Source organism: Hyaena hyaena, unplaced genomic scaffold (genome assembly GCF_003009895.1).
Source record: "Hyaena hyaena isolate Hyena2069 unplaced genomic scaffold, ASM300989v1 scaffold_202, whole genome shotgun sequence".
Lineage (NCBI taxonomy): Eukaryota > Metazoa > Chordata > Mammalia > Carnivora > Hyaenidae > Hyaena > Hyaena hyaena.
In genome coordinates this window covers 1,145,446-1,158,809 of record NW_024080832.1, presented here as the reverse complement: position 1 = coordinate 1,158,809, position 13,364 = coordinate 1,145,446, and the positions used below count along the sequence as shown (strand labels likewise).

General features: G+C 58.8%; 1 protein-coding gene across 3 annotated transcripts in view; it reads right to left on the bottom strand.

Annotated features, from left to right (window-relative positions):
• Nucleotides 1-352: 352 nt before the first annotated feature.
• Nucleotides 353-13,364, bottom strand: part of GRM4 (glutamate metabotropic receptor 4) — a 105,082-nt gene continuing 92,070 nt past the window's right edge. For 2 of the 3 annotated variants that reach the window (XM_039241815.1, XM_039241817.1), the window contains 2 exons: nt 6,761-7,007; nt 353-845 (listed from right to left, as the gene is read on the bottom strand). In XM_039241815.1, coding sequence (XP_039097746.1) covers nt 796-845; nt 6,761-7,007 — 297 coding nt within the window. In that variant the 3' untranslated portion in view covers nt 353-795. Of the gene's footprint in view, nt 846-1,318; nt 1,988-6,760; nt 7,008-13,364 lie in introns of those variants that run through there. The other variant, XM_039241816.1, reaches the window with a different exon arrangement.

The window sequence follows — 13,364 nt, the reverse complement described above, 5'->3', positions numbered from 1 at the left end:
GCGGGCGGGACACACAGCAGACGGGAGGGGGCAGGCGGGCAGGCTGCGGGCCGCAGGGACACAAACAGAGGCCACCGGGAGGACGCAGCACTTTGCAACACACTCGAGATCTGTTTTTGTTTTGGCTTTTTTGTGTTTTGAATTTTTTTGAGCTTTTTCTCTTTTGCAACATGTGAAGTTCGGTGAATGGGAGACGGTGGCAGGGAGAGAGCAAAGGCAGGATGTGATGAAGGTGACGAGGGGGGGGAGGACAGGAAAGAAAAATGTGCGAGACCTGGGTGGAGCACAAGGAAGAAACTGGAGACACCTGGAGACAGAGAATGCATCAGGGAGAGGCAGCAGAGGCAGAAAGAAAAAAGGTAGGGGAAGCAGAGCACACAGGTGAAGACACAGAGAAAAGGCAGTGATAAAATAAAGACGGGGATGGAGACAGACTCGGACAGTCACCGATGGCACAGGCAGAGACGACGGGGGAGAGAGAAAACCAGCACTGGGGCTCACACAGCCTGAGCCCCTGTGATTCGGGGCCAGGAGGGGCCATGGTCCAAGATGCAGGCTCCTGGGGTGGCCTGAAGCTTCTTGGCCCCTCGTCCTTCCCCTGCTGTCACCTGCCTGGCTTGCCCAGGCTGCCCAGCGGTGACCGCCGGGGCTCTGCTGTCCTCAGCACCAAGCCACGTCCGTGGGTGCCCACGGGCAGGCAAGACATCAGCTGGGCCCCTGGGAGTGGCCCTGGCCCGACGCGCCAGCCACAAGGGTCTTGGATCCTCCTCTTCTTGTTCGGCTCTGGCGGTCTAGCTAGATTGCATGGTTGGTATAGGTGACGTAGGTCTGTTTGGTGGCCAGTGCTGGAAGGAGAGAGACCGGGGGTACCCAGGCATCAGGGGCTGGCTTCTTCAAACCCCCCTTCTGCTCAGGCACTGCCCTGCCCGTGGCATCAAGTCCAGACCCCTGAACCAGGCAGTTCACAGCCCCCAACCTGCATGGCGGCCCCACCCCACCCATCCCATCCCATCATTTGCCCCCCTTTCCTTCCACCACCCTGCTCCCCGCCAAGTTCCCCCTCCCTGGACTCGCCTAGTCTCTGAACATCCATCCCACCTCCTCATCTCTGCTGGGGCCAGGCTCCCTGCCTGGAGTGTCCTGCCCTCCCCACACTCCTTTTAGTTAGGACCCCTCCTTAGGGCGCTCCCTCCCAACCCCACCGCTCTGGGAGGGTCCGCCAACCCTGCCCCCATGGATGAAGCTCCTGCCACCACCTCCCGACTCCACCACACTTGAAGAGAATCATTTTTATTTGTAATATAATTGTATAGCCTTAAAGTATTATCAGCAGAAGTTTCAGGTCAACAGCACCCGTTCTGGAAGAGCACATGCAAAGAACAGACATCAGACATAGCCTGGCAGCCTAGAGGAAGGGAGTGGCGAACCGGGATGGAGGAAATCAATGATGGAACCAGCGCAGTGGGGGCTCGTGAGGCTAGAAACTGACTAGCTGACCGGTTAGCTGGCTAACTTGGCCCCCGTGCGGCACCCAAGGAAAGTGGAAGGCCTCCAGGCCCCCTGGGGCCTTGGTGTGGCTATCCTTCCCATTTCTAGGCATCCCTGTCTCACCTTAGCCTTGAGTCTTCCTTATCCACACCCATTGCTCTGGCCCTCGCTCAGCCATGCCCTGGACTTGCGTGTCTAGGTATCCCCCATTTCCTGGCCCCAGCCCCCGGGGCCCTCCCAGCCACTAACAGCTGGGTGGCAACATCAGCTCTTCCCAGCAGCACAAGCCTCCCCCTGCCTCTGCTCGGTGGGAGTTCGGACCTCACAGCAGCCTAGTGAGGAGGCCAGGTAAGTGCCACCCTTGTGTGAAAAATGAGGCACTGGGGCCAGAGGGGTGAAGACGCTGGCCAGGTCCCATGGGTTGGGACAGCTCAGTGGAGATAATCAAGGTCAGCCTTGTCGCTTGGGGTGGGAGTTGTATGCTGGTGCCCAGAGGCGGCTGGATGGGAGACAATCATGGGGCCCTTGTTTGCAAAGCTGCCCTGACACCCCATCAGGGTCCTGTCAGCTCGGGAAAGGAGTGTGCAGCCAGGGCATCTGGCCTGGGGCAGAGGACACAGAGGGGAATGGTGTGACGGGCTGCACACGGTACCCCCCCCCCCAATCCTCTCTATCCCGTTTTCACTGGGCCTGTGACTGCCAAGTTAAGACTACATTTCCCAAGCTCCCTGCTCGATGACAGTCCTGCTAATGACATGTGAGTGGAAGCGTTGGGTGTGATTTGCATATCATTTGATTAAAACAGATGGTTTCTCCTGTACTTCCTCTCTTCCGCCATCCATGGGCATAACAGACACTGAGAGCAAACAGCCTCAGCACAGCCCTCTGGAAGCTGATGGAAGAAACCCGGGTCCCCGTTCCTGCCCATCCACTACACCAGCGTAGCTAGAAGCCCACTGACACAGGCCAGATTGCTGGATCCAACGCTCAGGGTCCATCAAGTGTGGCAAGAAGCAAACTTGCTGGAGGTGGGGTGAGCAGAGGGCTACACCATAGGACCAGTGGGGAGGCCCAGGGTGGAGGGCAGGTGAACTAAAGGAAGAACTTTCTCCTGGCCAGAGCTGAGTGGAGAGGGTAGCCTTATGTGGTAGTGGAAATATTCAAGCAGAACATGAACAATCACTTGGCTGAGCAGTTGCCGGGAAGTTTCAAGTTTTAGGTGCCACCCGGACAGGTGTTAAGGGAAGGACACGGAGCCCATGATCTCAGGAAGAGGGTAAGAACACAGCACCTTATATTACACCAAGAGTTGCCACCTTCGTTTGTAAAGTCACCCACGGGCCTCTGTGGTGCCAGCTGAGTATGAGGGAAGAAGGACCATCAACAGCACCCACGAGGCGCCCGGCCAGGAGGCCAGAGGTGCCAATAGGAAGGTGTGGGGGTGCAAGGATCAGCGCTCTAGGGACAGGAGCCTCTAACTCCCTCCCTCTGTGAATTCTGGCAGCTCTATCCCCCACCCTTCTAGGCCTCAGTCTCCCCACCTGTAACATGAGAGCGGTGACCCTTTTGCCCAGACTGCTTTTCCGGAGGGGTTCCCCCAGCCCCCGTCTCCGCCCTGCTCTATCCAGCACTGTCAGTAAATGAGCCGGCAGCTGGCTCTGTAAATCACGAGCCGCAGCCCGGCCGTTGAGAATCAGTTCCCCAGGGCTCCATCACCCCCTGGGTGAACTGATAAAATTGAGTTTCCAAACCTGTAAACCCGTCAGCAGCCATGGCTCAGAGGTGAAGGAAGACTGCGGCAGCAAAACCAACTGTAGGGAAACGCGCGCCTGAGTGCGGCCGCGGGGGCACCGAGGTGGGTGAGAGGAGAGAAGGTGGCAGGGAGGTGAGGAACAGTTGGGCCCTGTTGTCCCTCTAAGACCAGAGCTGTCTCCAATAGAAAATCCAGTCCTTGGGGTCCAGAACCTGGAAGCACATTCAGCCCTCAGCTACAAGCCAGGGGCCCCAGAGTCCTTCAGCGGAGCTTCGGTCTCACCATCTGGAAAATGGGAGCAGTGAGTCTGCCCGGGCCCCCAGGGAGCTAACTTGTGAGGCTCAAAGGGAAGCGCTCTGACCAGCAGTCAGGAGACTTCGGGTCAAGTCCTGCCCTCCCCAGGACAGGGGATCTCAGCACCTGCCAAGCAGCCCTTCCAACAACTTGAACCTCTCTCAGAGCCTCAAGTGCCTCATCTGTAAAATGGGATAACAAACCCTTGGCTGGCTCTTAGCCACAGGGTGGATGCAATCCTCTTTAAACCCTGCAAAGGGACAGGGCTGAAATAACTACAGCAATGAGGACAGGGTGGGGAGAGCAGCACTCCAGGGGCATCCTCAGCATGAAGGGAGGGATGGGGTGAGGGGTATGCTCGAAGGTCCCCAAACCCATGCCTCGCTGATGATAGGTTTTTTTGCTGCTGGTTTTCAGTCCCTGCCACTTCAGATAACAATTAGCTGGGCAGTGGCAAGCATGAGCTGACAGCCCCCATTTGTTGCCCCATGTCTCTGTGCCCAATCTGCCCGCAGTCAGGCCCCTGAATTATTTATTCTGTTGTTTGTTTAAAGATACGTGGCCTGCCAGTGACAGAGTGAAAAATATCCCTGCTCCACAGGAGTGACATCTCCCCACTCTTCCTCTCACACACCCCTCAAAACTAATCACCTGGCTCTGACCCAACACCTCTACAGCCCCTGCTATCACCGACCTAAGGGATAGTGGGGGCGAGGGGCCCTGGCCTCTGGCTCCCATTGCAGCTCTCACGCCTGGGAACACTGCGCGGCCCCTCGCCAAGCCTCCGCTCCCCTCCTTGTCTGCTGGGGGGTGGGGTGGGAGGGGGGTAATTGTACCCTGTCCTCATGTGACCAACCTGAACAGAGGCAGAAGAAACAATGTCTATCGCAGCTGTCGGGGAAGGTCCCGCACTCTGGTTCTCCCTGGCTTTTGGGCTCAGGGTGTTAGCTCTACTTGGCCGCCCAGGGTCCCTGGAGGGTTAATGCCCCACTCTGATGAGCCCACGGCAGAGCCCATTTGACAGACCCGCTTCTGCACCGGCAGAGTAAAGCATGAGGGACGGAACCCGAGAAGGAGGAAAACAAGCCAGGAGTGTGGGTCGGGGAGCAGTGAGGGGTCCCGGCTCAGGACACAAGGGCCTGGCTAGCGGCCGCACTTGTAGTTTCTGCAGATCTAGCAACGGTGGGGAGTCCTGGGGCGACAATGTCCCCTCCCCTCTCAGAGTGGGGTCCTAGGGCCGTAGGCCCTGGGGAAGCTGGTGGTCTGGGAGGAGGAACAAGACTGAAAAGAACCAGAGGTCATTTGGCAAAAGATGGTGGGGGGGCCAACATACAGTCATCAAGATGTCAGTGAAGGGGGTGCCAGAAGCCAGGTATACTGCTCTGCCCAGAGAATGGAGACCCAGAGCTAGGGAGGCCTTGTGAAGTCAGGGTCAAGGGAAAGACACCATGTGGGGCCAGCCAGCCACCACCTTGCTGTGTAACCTCAGGAGAGTCACTCACCCTCTCTGGGCCTCAGCTGTGACTCAAACCTCTAGCCCTACCCAGGCCTCACGGGACAGCAGTGAAGATCACTGAACAGGGGAGAGGGCTTTGGGGGTAAAAAGTCCTGGATGGAAGTAGAGAGGGGCTCTCATTCTTTCCACAGGTGGGTGGCACTCAATACGCACGTCAATAGCATGTAGCTGTGCCACGACAGGCTCTGCTTCCCCCAGAGACACAGGTGGGGAGCCTGTGAGAGGTGCTGCCACCCCCCAAACACACCAGGGAGGCCAGGGCTCCTATTTCCCCTGATCTCTGTGGATGACAAAGGGCCTCCTCTCTGGAGCCTGGGCTCAAGACCCCCCTGCAGTCTAGCCTATATCCCTCCTGCTGCCATCAGCAATGCCCATTTGTGGCCTCTGCCCCAGGACTAGAGGGAACAAGCTGAGACTAACCCCCAGGTCTCCTGGGGGAAGGGGCTCTTCTCCTCCTTCCCCACCAATGGGAGCCCCCCAGGACTCGCAGAGAGCAGGGGAGGCATGAGATGCTACCAATTAAGTGTGGGCACTTGCAGGATGGCCAGGGAGGGAGCCAATGACTCAGTGGGGCACGGCGACCAGAGCAGCCCCTCCGTCTCTCCCCTCACCAGAGCAGCTGGAAGCAAGGCCCACGGAGGCCCACCCCACAGGTGGGAGACCCCAGGGCTCGCCTCCCAGGGCTGAGGCCTCCGTCTCTCTAAGGAGGGAGCCGTGATACCACTGTGGAGGTCAAGTCCAGCCCAGGCACCTGCTGGCTGAGTGACTCGGGTAGGCACCTAACCTTTCTGAGCCTCCCTTTCCTCTTCTATATTACACAGATGATAAAAATGCCTGCCTTTCAAGGTTGTTGTGAAGATGAAAACTGGTACATGGAAGGCGTGACACACAATCAGGGTTTAAGAAATTGTGACTTCTCTTCCAGGTGCCCCCGAGGCCTAACCTGCCCCTTGCATGTTCGGCTCCTCTCTCCTCTCAATCTCTTCTCAGAGGGCTGGCTGCAGGGGGGCCAGGGAAGTCACCAAAGATGGTGGCCTCGCTCCCTCCCATGCACATTCCTGCCTAGGCGGAGACCGTGGGCCTGCCCCTTAGATGCCAGGGTCCCTGTCTCCTTCTCTCTCCCCATCCCCCTCTCTGCTGAGGTCTCCTTGGACAATCCCTTGGAAGCACCCTGCTACCTGAGAACTGAGGCCTTGGAGGCCTTCCATCCAACCCACTCCTTCCCTCACCCAACCTGGGGACCCACATCCTGAGGCCCCATCTCCCAGGGCCCTGGTAGGGGGTGGCCAGGCTGTGCCCTGTGCCCGGGTTATTTAAGGGCCAGAAGGCAAGGGCCTGGCTAGACAACCCCTTGAGCAGAGAAATCCCAGAGCCCCCATCACCCTGCATGAACCAGGCTCCCCGGTGGCCTCACCCTAGGTGGGCAGATATCCCTGGAAGGGTGTAGCCAGGGCTAGGTGGGGTGGGACCTTGAGGGTCTCTCCTGGTTACCAGGATGGGGCGGGGCAGAGGGGCACTAGCCTGGTGCCTCCAGGGTCTCCCAGAGTTCCCACTCACCTGTGGCTTCAAGGCCCTCCCAGTACCCACTGAGGACTTGGCTCAGGGAGGGGTGTGGCCTGGGTCCCAGGGGGTGGGGGGCTGGCCTTGTCCAAGAAGGGGGGGGGGCCCTGAGTGGGCCCAGAGGGAAAGGAGCGGGGCTAGGCACTCACCTGGGGTCTCCAGGTTCTCACAGAGCTCAGACTTGGCCTCACCGTTGGGCCGGAAGCTGCCCTTCTGCGTGAACTTGTTGGACATGGTGGCGGCGGTGACGACGGCTTTGAGGCTGCGCTTGCGCTTGGGCACGTTCTGCTCCGGGTGGAAGAGGATGATGTAGACCTTGGGCATGTAGAGCATCCCCAGGGACACCGAGGCGCTCAGACTCACCGAGACCGTCAGCGTCGTTGTCTGGATATACAGCTGCAGGTGGGCCAAGGGCCGTGTCAGAGAGGGCTCCGCCCGGGGCCTCAGGGACCCCGACCCAGGAGACAGACAGACAGGACAGACCCCCGGGGGGCTCTGCCCTGTGTCCCACTGACTCTGGGCAGAAGGGAGTCGTGGTTTGGAGCCAGGACTTTAGACCAGACCAAATTCTGGCTCTACCACTTCTAGCTATGTGATCTTGGACAAGTCCCACCCTGTGCCTCAGTTTCCTCATGGACAACATGGGCATGATATGATAGCACGTACCTCACAGCATGGCCATAAGGATGAAATGACTTGATAAACGGTGAATGTGTGTAGAACAATGTCTGGCATCTGCCACGTGCATGGAAGGGTTCCCCACTGCGACATGCTATAGGGAGGCAGCACCTGAGGAAGGGCCCTCAGGGGACCAGAGCTGACCCTCCCAGGGGCGGCCCCCTGCACGGGGCTGGGAAGGAGAGGAACATCTGTTGGCGCCTTGCATAACTCCCAGTGGCTGGGCCACAGCCCTTGGACCAAGCCACCATTCAGTGACTGCTCCCCCCTCAGGCCACCCTGTGCAGAACAGGCATTGGGACGGGAGCCACTGCACCTGGCAAGATATGGCGATGGCAGCACGGTCAAAGCTCATTTCACGCTCACTCGCCAGCACTAACAGTGACAGATGTTTAACAAAATGAAAGTCCATTAATCTGGGTGTCGGCTAATCCATTCTTCAATAGTGGGGCCTTCCAGGCAGGGCCTGACAATTCCCACCACCCCGACCTGGGGTCCCCTCCCCACCTCCTCCCTCCTTCCCAGTCCTCCAAGCCTCAGCTGTCCCTCTAGCTGCCCCCGCCCTCAGCCTGGGTGGGGCCAGAGGAGGCCTAGGCTGTGGCCCCCAGGTCTGGGCATGGGTCAGGCAGGAAATGCTCTGCCCTCTAAATCTGCTGTTTCTAGGCCTGGGGCTGATGTGCCACCTCCTCTAGGAAGCTCTCCCTGACCCCCAGCTGTGTCTGACCCCCATGACACCCATTCTCATATCCCACCCCATCTCCTGCCCTTCTCCAGAAATGCCACATGACCAGGTCTAGCTACCCCTTGGGAAAGAGGCTGGAGAAGCTCTAGGGTCTGAAAGGAGAGAGGGGTATGGCCCTGAGGAAGCCTCAACCCCTCTCTGGCCCTCAATTTTCTCATCAATGCAACAGGATGGGAGCATCTACCTCTCCCAACCCACGAGGTCACCAAAACACAGACTGAAGCCGCGTGAACTTGCATAGCAGTGCGGGGAAGGAGGAGGGAAGCGTGGAGAGGCTGTCTCATGGTCACTGTTCAGAAAATGCCACAGGCCTGGGGAAATGAGAGCCTAGTCCCCAGGGAGCACACACCCCTCTGGACACGGTCATCCCCACCCCACCCCTTAAACGCAAGCCACACTCACCCTCGGGTGACAGCACTACCTCCAAGCCTGACTAGCCAGCGGGAGGGTGCTGGCTGCCTCTCTTGCCTCCTGAGGTGGGCCTGGTGGCCGGGGCAGGGGGTGGGGAACAGGCTCCACGCCATTGGAGATAACAATGAAGGTCTGGGCTAACCAATATCTTCACCATCAGACTGGGTGAGAGTATGTCCCCCTCATTAGACTGGGGGCTCCCTGAGGGCAAGGGCAGTCTTGCCTCTCACACTGGGTGTTCTTGGCTTTAAGGGTCATGTTTCCAAGTCAGATAGTCATCTTACACCCTCTGCCCCACCTTGTTGATTGGGTGGGGTTAGGGGGTGCTGTTGGGCCCATATGGACTTGGTGGGACCAGGGACAGAGGCACCTCTCTGAGCCCTGCAGTGGACACAGCCCTGTGTTGGGGACCAGAGGCCTGGGGGCCAGACTCCACTCTGCCCCAGCCCACTGTGGGATGATAGGCCCCTCTAGTAACACAGGCAGAGTCAGCTCCATGGGCACACACACTTGTTTTCATGTCCTGCTGCTGCCATCTTGAATCCTGAATCATTTTTGAACAAGGGGCTTTCCCTTTCTATTTTCACAAAGCCCAGAAAACCATGAAGCCAGCCCTGAGCCAGCGGGGGGGCGGGGGGGGGGGAGCACAATCCTTGATGTTCTATTTTCTATTTTGCTTTTCAGCCTAGGAGCCTTTCTGCAAACAAAATACAAGATGCGGTGTAAATAGATCAAACATAAGCAAAGCTGCTCCCATCTGCTGGGCCCCACCCTCCCAGCCTGAGCCTCAGGGGCTCTTCTAGCCCTGCAGGCTGGGGGTGGCCCACCCTGTGTAAGCAGAGTTGGGGCTGCATGCTCCCCCCCACCACCCCAGTCCCTTTCCATGCCCTAGGGTCTGGAATTCCCACCCCACAGCAGATCAGGCGGCACCACCTGGAGGTGGTATCATGCTGATTTCATCAAAGAAGCAGTGGTCTTCTAGAACCTCTAGAAGCCAGCAGGCATCCCCACAGGGCTGGGGCCCAGGCACGGATTCAGCTCTTGAAGGCAGGGGAGGTGAGAGGCAACCTCCGGGATGTGATCTCATCTTTGTCCCACCTGCCCATCTCCCTGATCTGGTTGGGTCCTTGCTACACTCTGTCCTTTGCAAGAAGTCCTGCCTTCGTCTCTCAAGTGACTGCTTCCCAGAGTGAAGGTTGGGTTTGATGGGTGTGGACAGAGGTTACCCTGGGTGGGGCAGAGGACACAGAAAGGAGCTGCTGTGGAGATCGATGATGAGTTCCTGGTGCTGTGCTAGGCCTGGTGGGTGTAGGGGATAGGGCCCTTTTGGTGACACTAAGGAGTTCTGCCTGCTCCGTGCTTCTGCCCAGGCCGACCCTAGTGGCTACCGAGATCCCCAGAGTCTGTACAAACCAGATCAATGAACTTCCTTACAACCCGGGCAGCCCCTGGGGCCAGGTCCTGGCTAAGTCTGCTGAGCAGTAACCCCACGCAGTAGAGAAAGCACAGTCCCGACGGCCCAGAGTAATGCCACACGGCTGCAGCGATAACCCCTGAAAATCCAGGCTAATGCTGGGAAATCCATCCGCTTGCTCATCAGAGCAGCACAGGCAGCTTTACTCTGCGCCGGCACCTGCACGCGTGTGTGCATAGGCACCACACACATGCCCACAAGCACACACACCCATATACACACTCATCTCTGCATTCGCATAGACACACCTGAACTCACAGCTGTACACTCACGCCTGACTCAGACTCCTACCTGGGCACGCGTGTGTGTATGCATAAATACACATACACACACTCCTTCATGCACTTGGGTACACTCACCTGCATACACACAGATGCAGTCACACATATCTGCGCACATATCTAAATACACACATATAACTGTACACACACACACCTGCACATACATTGATCTATACACCCACACACATACCGGCAGCCAGGGTCCTCTGAGCATACACACCTGCCCATCCTCAATTTGCACGCACACCCACCCGCACACAGATACGCACACCACCCACTGACCCCTGAACACACACAGAAAAGCACACACACCTCTCTGTCTCCGTACCACAGCTCTAGAAAACAGCCCCTCGTCCCACTCTATACACACTTGCGCGCACACATATGCACACACATGCACACACAGGCAGCAGCCAGGCCTACAGCTTCCACTGGGGCACCTTGCAACACTGAGAGCACAGCACAGACATGGCCCCAGGGCTGCCTATGCCTCTAGGAGGTCTGGGGTCTGAACCCGCAGGGACTTCAGAGCTCATCTCCCCTTCCCCTCTCCGTTCAGAGAGGAGGGACGTGTCCCATGTCCCACCCATCAGGGGCAGAGCAGGGCCATAGGCCAAAGTTGGTGTGAGGCCAGCCTGCTGTGTGACCCTAGGCAAGTCCCTGCCCCTCTCTGGGCCTCAGAAGAGATCTTTCCAAGGCTCCTTTTCATAATCAATACTGAGGGGAGCCTCCTAAAAAGGGAGAAAAGAGAGGCAGGCGGGGTGGCCTGGAGAGATATGGGAGCTGAAAGAGGGGACTGGGCATCAGCAGCTGGAGGCTCCCTGGGAGGGCGGGGACCCCACAGGGAAGCACCGAGCTGGCAGGCAGCCAGAGGAAACCACGGGAAGTCAGAGTAAGGGGCTCAACCTCGGTGTTATCTGCCTTCCAGCCCTGATTCTTTACTCGCCCCCTCCCCCCCCCCCCCCCCCCCCCCCCCCCCCCCCCCCCCCCCCCCCCCCCCCCCCCCCCCACTCCAGGAGCCAGGGGGAGGAACCTCCTGGTATTGCTGAAGGTAATTTCTCAAGCCACCAGCTTCCTGAAGTGAGGTGTGGCTTCCCCTGCTGGCTCTGCAGGCCCCTTGGGCACTGCCGGGCAAGGGGCTTCTGTCTGCACCTGCACCCCGCAGGCCAGTGCGGGGCTGGAGACCCGGCTGGACCCAGTGGCTGCTCTGACTCAGGTGTGCAGGGTGCCCTGGAGCCAAACCTGGTCTTTGACCTCAGGACACTGGGGTCTGCTTCTCAGAACCCCTCAGCCCACAGGCCACCATGGGAAGACAGGCCACAGGCCTCCCTGGGCCAGGCCACGCAGTTCAGAATGGAGGGCAAAGCTCTTGCCCTTAAGGGGCTGTTGAAGAAGAGGTGGCACCTACAAAGGAAGCCCCAGGGCAGGGAGGTGGCCCAGGGCTGCAGGGGGCAGCGTGGACTGGGCTTGGGGCTGGGAGGCTCCTGAGTTAGGCGAAGCAGGGTCAAGTTCAGCCATGCCACTGACTGGCCGTGTGATCTCAGACAAGTCACTTCACTTCTCTGTGCCTCTGCGTCCTCATCTATAAACTGGGATGGTGCTATCTACCCTAGCCTGCCATGTAGAGCCTGCCGGCCATTAGGCAGAGCGTCTGGCCATGACAAGCACCCCATCCACCGTGGCTTTGACAGCAGCCTCACTGACCGTGGCTTTGACAGCAGCCTCACTGAAAGCCAAGCATCCCTAGCCGTTCACACCCGGGCAGGCTCGCAGCTTCACATTCTGTCCATGGGCCGACTCCCCCGACTACATCTCCAGCCCGGCCCTCAGCCCCGAACCCCAGACTTGTAGTATATTCAACTGTTGGCTCAACAGCGCCACTTGGACCTCCAACGGGCATATCAAACATAGCACACCCAAAGGACTGCCCGGTCTCTGCCCCCACGCAGGCTCCCTGTGGTCTTCCCCAGCTTAGGGCCTGGACTTCCCTTCCTTCCGACGATCCTCACACCAAAACCTGCAGAGTCATCCTTGATTCTCCTCTGCACTTCTTGACCCACTTGCAATCCATCCAAAGTCCAGCCGGCCCCCTGCAGGAGCCCCTGCTTCGCGGCACCCCCACTGCCAGCAGCGCCCTGTGGAGATCGCTGCAGTAACCTCCACGCTGGCTGTCCTGCTTGCCTTCCTCGGGGCTCCGCCCAGCAGCAGGAGGGGTCCTTCTAAATCTGCGTTACATTCCTCACTGCTCAGAACTCCACCGTGGCTCCCTGCTGGCTGACGGTAGAACCAGTGTCCTTCACACAGCCTCTGGGTCCTCCGCCATCTGTGCCGTCATCTTTCTGACCCTGTCCCCATCACCCTCCTCTGGATTCCTCAGCCCCAGCCCCCCACAGTGGGTAAACTGCCTTCACACCCATCATGCCATGTGACTGTTAAAACACCTTACACACTGCAAGAGAAGGGTCATGGCCCCTATCTACTGGTGAAGAAACTGAGGCAGAGAGGCCAGTCAGCTTGCCCAGAATCACAGACATGGAGCTCCGACCAGGAGCTGGGGTCCTTAGTCTCTACAATCCCCTGTCTCTGGGGGGATTGTCACTGGCTTCAGTGACTCCCAATCCTTTAAGATAAACCCCCACAGAAGCCAGGTAGTGCTGGGGCCAGGTTGTGGGCAGAGTCCACAGGGTCCTGGGGTGAGTCCAGGCCCACAGGACGGCCTGACAGAGCCAGCAGAACACAGCCTCTCTGCAGCTCTGGCTGGTGGAGGGGAGGACCCTCAGCTGAGGGTCCCGGGCGTCAGAGGCTGGGGGACAAGGAGAGGAGTGAGTTCCTGATCCCTCCCTGACCTAGGAACCCGTGGGGATCCTGTGAGGGCAGAGAGAGGGGCGGGCAGAGGATGAGGAAGAGGGGTGTGGAAGTCAGGGAAGATGGGGCTGGGCAGGGAGAGAGCTGAGGGACAGCCTGGAAAAGCATGAAGGCTGACAGAGGGTCAGCGACCCGGGCTGACAGAGAGAAGAGAGGGCGGTGAAGGGAGGGAGAGAGGTGGAAGGGGGAGAGGAGGGAGGGAAAGAGAAGAGGAAGACAGAAGGGAAGAGGGAAGGGAGGAGGAGGGTGGGAGGTAAGAGGGGAGGGGAGGGGAGGGGAGGCAGGAAAAGAGAAAGGGTGGA